Source organism: Sphaeroforma arctica, assembly GCF_001186125.1.
Source record: "Sphaeroforma arctica JP610 unplaced genomic scaffold supercont1.1746, whole genome shotgun sequence".
In the NCBI taxonomy this organism is placed as follows: Eukaryota; class Ichthyosporea; order Ichthyophonida; genus Sphaeroforma; species Sphaeroforma arctica.
This window is the reverse complement of record NW_014038812.1, coordinates 1-6,449: the sequence shown is the minus strand read 5'-3', so window position 1 is coordinate 6,449 and position 6,449 is coordinate 1. Positions and strand designations below refer to the sequence as shown.

The 6,449-nt window shown below is 43.9% G+C and overlaps 2 protein-coding genes across 2 annotated transcripts; one reads left to right on the top strand and one right to left on the bottom strand.

The window, feature by feature from the left end:
* Nucleotides 1-103: 103 nt before the first annotated feature.
* On the bottom strand, nucleotides 104-5,522 carry SARC_11548 (YjeF). The gene is made up of 6 exons (XM_014294363.1): nucleotides 4,957-5,522; nucleotides 3,719-3,822; nucleotides 2,780-2,876; nucleotides 1,867-1,968; nucleotides 991-1,108; nucleotides 104-579 (listed from the first exon to the last, which is right to left on the bottom strand). The coding sequence occupies exons 1-6, from the start codon at nucleotides 5,432-5,434 to the stop codon at nucleotides 498-500; spliced, it is 981 nt and encodes a 326-aa protein (XP_014149838.1). The 5' UTR covers nucleotides 5,435-5,522; the 3' UTR covers nucleotides 104-497.
* A 223-nt stretch (nucleotides 5,523-5,745) lies between these two features.
* Nucleotides 5,746-6,330, top strand: SARC_11547 (hypothetical protein; the record flags this gene model as incomplete). The annotated part of the gene is made up of 1 exon (XM_014294362.1): nucleotides 5,746-6,330. The coding sequence occupies exon 1, from the start codon at nucleotides 5,836-5,838 to the stop codon at nucleotides 6,328-6,330; it is 495 nt and encodes a 164-aa protein (XP_014149837.1). The 5' UTR covers nucleotides 5,746-5,835.
* Between the last annotated feature and the right edge of the window lie 119 nt (nucleotides 6,331-6,449).

Here is a 6,449-nt window from a genome sequence, read left to right as displayed (position 1 = left end):
CGTACGTACGTACGTACGTACGTACGTACGTACGTACGTAGTACGTACGTACGTGTGTGTAGTGTGTGTGTGTGTGTGTGTGTGTGTGTGTGTGTGTGTGTGTGTGTGTGTATCGGTTGCGTGGGTCCCATTTAAGAGCTTGCAGCGCATTGTTGTGGACTGCTCATCAGCTGGTGTGCCAAATGTCAACGCGATGATGTATAGTCACCAATCTCAGTAGTAGAGGAAGTTTCTCCTCTGCTACACTCCGACTCTTCATATGTTACAATAGGAACGCAAATGTCAGGGTATGGAAGATACTACAAGTGGTATCCTTTTTTGAGCTGCCATATTTTTGTCGCGATCATCAAACCCAATATCACAATTCAAGGAAAGCGCCAAATTAACTGTACCGTACTTTGCCTGCACCTGCGCCTTGCTGGCCTCGGCGCTACACATTGATTGTGATTGACCGAGTATCCTTCCCAACACCCCATACTGATACGGTCACCTCGATCTCAGAGCTTGACGAACATTTGAGAAGTAGCGTAAGATGGCAGATTGAGTCCCAAAACTCGCTCGAGTTCAGGCGGGACGAACCTGCAAGAACGAATACCTTGACGTTGAGACACCCTCGCGTCTATTGACTACGGTAGCAGTACGCTCTCAGTTATTATATTTGATTGGTTGGGGGCACTGAGGTACGTACGGCCCTCAGTAAGTAAAGAAACCGTATACGACAGAAAGTCATTGGTTATACACATACTCGAAATGAGCGAGAATCAATCACAATACACATTGGCCAGTACTCGATAAGAACCTGAGACGGGTGTATGAGCTCATCCACATCTCACCTATACACACACCAACACGCAATACATGGTTTCCTCTCTATCGAATGCTGGCTTGCTGTGTGGTCAGTTATATATCCACCTACCAACACACCCCGTGTACATACGTACATTGCTACATAACAGGGATATTCGACAACCTCAACTGATCTTATCATACCTCCCGCCCAGGTAGTGGTGTCCGGTGAAGGTCTTTGCACAGAGTTTCGGTGCGGTTAGGGATACCAGCATGGCGGGCTTCAGACCATCGGTAGGCGGCCCTTTCTCCACATCCCACCCTGTTTTTGTGCAGAGTGCATGAAAGTGAAATGATCAGAAAATAAGGGCAAATACGCACATAAGTAGGTTGTACTGTGATACCTGGCAACCCAAACAGAGGATAGGATGGATATAGTGTGGAGTACAAATAGGACAAGGCATGGGACAGTAGTGGGCATTTTGAGGCATATGCAGACGAAAGGTGCCGAGAAAGGTGGCGGTTGCATCGCTCATTTTCTATAGGTACAATATATACAGATAGTCGTGGGAAACGGCTACGAGAATATGAAAAACATGTACAAACGTATACAACTAAACCCTAAAACCCTAATCCCTAAACGTCTATCGGTGAATACGCAACGGGAATGTGTGCTGCCGAAGAGCAGGATTTGTTCTCTATCTCATATTTGAATTTTCTCCAATAGTAACACCTGATCAGATAGAGAAAGATAAGGTCAAAGCCCCACTAAAATGAACCGTGGTACGAAAACCAAGAGATTTCTCTCAATTCAGTGATAAAATGATTGTTATGCGAGTGCACGAGGCCCACAGTCATCATACCAGGCGATGATAGTAGTCCTCAGTATACATCCACGAGCTAGTATCGACATCCGCACAATTGTCAGTACAGAAACAGTCGCAAACAATAGAGTGCACTGTCTGGGCAAATACTTACGTCCGGTAAGGTCTGGCATGCAAAAAGAATCACCAAATCGAGAATACATCCCCTTAGAAACTTACGTCTGTGTGATCAGTGCCCACAGAAATGATCACAAACCTGAGGGTAAGTCCACCGAGCAGGTATCTATATCGCATTCATTCATGCGCGCGATGGCCGTCTTAAACGGCTCCCGAGGCTCCCCGTGGAAGCTAAACCCGACTAAGAACCGTTCGGCAATCAAGATGACAGATAGAATAAGTACACAGCAATAGTGTTTCATACGAAAACTTGGTGCACTATTGTACAATGCAGCATTGACAGCTATGTATATCCTCTGAGGTTGATGTGATCCACTACACATCAGCCCATGCTGCCTCAACGCTCTGTGCTGTAGAGAATCTGAGACTGCGTGCGTTATTCTGCAGTGTAAAATTAACAGCTAAGTGTATCAGCTGAGGTTGATGTGATCCACTACACATCCGCCCATGCTGCCTAAACGCTCTGTGCTGAAGAGAATCTGAGACTTCGTGTGTTGTTGTGCAGTGCAGAATTAACAGCTAAGTGTATCAGCTGAGGGTGATGAGATGCACTACACGTCAGCTAATGCTGTCTCTACGCTCTGATGTATAGTAAATACGCAAGCCAACGCTCCAGGATATATTCAAATAGAGGTGAGAGTACTTATGTGATAGGTCTGTGATACATTTCAATATAATTGATAGCGAAGTCGACTAGATTTGCAAGGTACAACTTACTAAGAACAGAATTTATGCACTTCTCAGAGCATATGATAGTGAAGGGTTCACTCACCAAGTGCGTACTTGCCCCAGACATACAGAAGTGCAAGTGATGAACGCTCAACCCAGATGGTGCCCATACATACAGGTAGCCAGAACTTGAATAGATACGCACTGCAGAAAATCACAGTACGATACAACAACTGCCAAACCCAACAGGTCAAACTCTACGCACTGCTTCTCAGACTATTAATACCTATATGCCTATAACCTGCACTGACAGAGCTACATACACATGGCATCGATGAGCAGGCCGTACTTGTCACCATCCAGCTGTGGGAGGTCTGTGTGTATATCAACCTCCATGTTAACGCATTGCGTCGTCAAACTCTGGGGGGTTGGGTGAAGAAAGTCATAGCACAGGACGTAAACAGAGGTGTTGTACTACAACGATGTTCATCCGCTGTGAAGTTGCTTGTAGTGTTGTTTGGAGTATCCTTAATACTAAAACTTATATACACACAAAGATTACTAAATCCCCGCGATACGATAGAAATCTTTATATGTTAAAATCGAGCCCTTTATAGAGCTACACCCCACTCGGGCAATAGGCAATACCGGGTGTCCTGGTTCAACTGCAGCGTGAAGACATACACTGTGTGACAATGGATCACTATGAATCAGGTGTGCCTCTAGCCAAGACACATACATCGCAAACGGTGGCGAAAACAAAGTCAGCAGCCAGGAAAGTGCGTGGTACCGGTCTCGCTTACACTCAATATCAATAGTCTCTATTTATGAGGCGATAGGCGACTGTATTCATCTATGGTGCTGCTTATGTTTTCATCTATGGTATTGTTTGTATATTCATCTATGGTGTTGTTTATGTTGGTGTACAGCTCCCTCCTTCGGCACTTGGACACTTGTCTATCGCTCCGAGAGTGTGAGATGGTCTGTGACAACTACAACCTACATAACCTAAAACGCCACTCAAATCTGACCATTCATTAGGATGTAACTTAAAACGCCTTTCAAATCTGACCGTTCAATGCAATTCTAGTCACCGTTTTGCAACGCAGAATATGCATGGCTACGGTGAAAGTGTATTGGGTACAGCTTAGTCTACACACATTGTATAGCTGACTATTAAATGCAATTCTAGTTACCGTTTTGCAACGCAGAATATGCACAGCTACGGTGAAAGCGTATTGGGTACAACTTAGTCTACACACCTTGTACAGCTTGACATCCTTCTGCTTGGGATAGTACACATCGACTGAGTAGCCAAATAGCTTGAGATGCCTAGCGGCTACCAGACCATCGCCCCCGTTGTTCCCTGTGGTTGATAAGGAATATGACAACGAACCTTTATAAGCATGGTACATACTTAAGATGGACGTATGGTTGATAAGGAATATGACAACGAACCTTTATAAGCATGGTACATACTTAAGATGGACGTATGGTTGATAAGGAATATGACAACGAACCTTTATAAGCATGGTACATACTTAAGATGGACGTAAGGTTAATAAGGAATATGACAACGAACCTTTATAAGCATGGTACATACTTAAGATGGGCGTATGGTTGAGTTGATAAGGAATATGACAGCGGACCTTTATAAGCATGGTACATACTTAAGATGGACGTACGTAAGCAGCCTCTGGCCAGAATGCACCAAAGATATCATCACACCCACTTGTTCAATTTGATAGAAAAGTTGGAATGCCGCACTGACAGCATTCCACTGGCTGCATAGACGTTCTAATCATAACATTGCGCTTAATAACAACCAATAAGTGGATACCTTCCATGTGATATAGATAGTTTTATCGATCCATTTTTGACAAAATATACACCACACCCCCAACATTGGGTACGACTCCTCTAATACTGATCATACCATCGAGTGAAAATATGTTACACGAACTTGCATTTGACGGCAGTCTTGTTCGTGTAACACTGACACTTGTCGATACAACAGTAGCCGCTATAAATCATGCTGCAGCTGACAGGTATCCAGACAATCATTGTGAGTGACCTACGATTGTGATTCTATCGGTTGTAGACGAGAGAGAAGAACAATAACCGTAGATCGATCAGCAACAAATACTGAAGCGTTGCATATCGGGCACATACTAATTACAAACAAACAGAAACATTTCCATGTGCAGGGAGACCTGTATAATATTCCGTACGATAGTAGAGCTCTACACGTGCGTAGCACATATACCTGGTCCACAAGAAGCCAACACACATTATCCTTCTATACTTTTAGGAGACTACTATCATGCCACCTAGCATGCCACACTCAGTCCAGCCAATTCTACCGATATGTCTAATGGCGAATCGCACTTGATATTTACGAATACTCATTCATACTCGCATGAGATATGCCAAGTTATTATCTGTACCAACATATACATATAAACCAAGATGCGCGAACACAAGCAACGTATATACGTACCCGGACCGCACAGTATCAGCACCCTCTTATCATTCAACAGCGCAGGTGGATATTGTTCTGCCACAGCACATGCAACACTGAGACCAGCCAACTCCATCAACTGATCTATAGAGAACGCATACTTGTCACCCATTAAATGTTCGTCCACACTCTTAGCCTCCTCCTGGGTCAAATACTTTACCATGCTGTCTGTGTAGTCAGTGTTGGTTGCGTTTGTGCTGTTGATGTTGTCGTTGGGCTTTGTCGGATGATTCTGAGTTATAGAAGCGATGGAGTCTTTGTCTTTGTTTGTGGCCCGTGCATGTATTGACTCTGATGTATAGCAACTTCTAGGAGACCTTAGTACAGGGTTTGCATTCAATGCACTCGTGTGGTGGTATTGACTGATAGCCACTGTTGTGATACAGCTGTGTCTTGAATACTTCACCTGAGCCAAGTGTGTGAGACTTCTTACTGCCTGTGATGTAGTGCACCTCATGAAAACAGGACGTTTTTCGAGCCCTACTTAATTAGATTTTGTAGGTGGATGTGTAGCTACATACATATAAGAAGCAAACGAAGGCACTATTCCATGATATTTATATATTGTTATTTATACATGCACGACACTACTGTATTTGGTATAAATTTTGAAGGATGTCAGCAAACCTTAAACCCAACAAGAACTTCTTATCGTCTCCGGTCTTCGAGAAATTTAGTTGTTGACAGTTGTGGCTGTGACATGACCTGTCACTTGTCAGTCAGTTATAACTATCGCTCAAATACTCTGAGAACAACGTAGTCACTTCACATTCATTAGCTAGATACCGCCTCTCGAAGTAGTTGTATTAAACCAGGTCTACAACTTGCTGTGTGAATACAGACTTAGTCTTCGGCACTATGTTACCAGTGTGTACCATGGCCAGAACACTGACTAAAGTATTCTCCCTGGCGGTGTGTGCGAACCTAGTGGTAGCATCCAGTGTTCGATTAGGAACATCTGAAACCAAACTAAACCTCGACTTGAAGGATTTGCTAACAAATGATAACCAGTCAAAAGATGTTAGTGCAGCCGCAACTGAGGTGATTTCCGGCGCTCTTTGTGTCGATCCTAAAGATAGCACGCGTGTTCATTTCGAGAAGAAGGTGCTGAATATCACTGCTTCATACAATAATATCAGCGAGAATGCCTCACACCCTTCTCAACGTGTGGATGCTATGAACAAGGCTCAGACTCTGTACGAGAGAGAGCTTGAGAAGACTACATGGAGTTGCCCAGAGGGTTTTGAATTGGCGGCAACTGGTTTGTTTGCCGATCGTGTAGAGGAAATTGGGTGGGGACTACTTAAGATATCCGATGAGCATAGGGAAGACAAAGGTGTGTCGAGATATTAATATATATTTAGACGAGATGTTGTATATATATGTGTGTGTGTGTGTGTGTGTGTGTGTGTGTGTGTGTGTGTGTGTGTGTGTGTGAGTGTGTGTGTGTGTGTGTGTGTGTGTGTGTGTGT

Bases quoted from the DNA above. Each gene is read 5' to 3' on its own strand.
- SARC_11548 (XM_014294363.1), bottom strand. From the start codon at position 5,434: ATGAGGTGCACTACATCACAGGCAGTAAGAAGTCTCACACACTTGGCT. The intron at 3,823-4,956 runs GTACGTATATAC...TATCAACCACAG, and splicing joins GCTGATACTGTGCGGTCCGG to GGAACAACGGGGGCGATGGT. The intron at 1,969-2,779 runs GTATGTAGCTCT...AACGGTTCTTAG, and splicing joins CCTGCTCATCGATGCCATGT to TCGGGTTTAGCTTCCACGGG.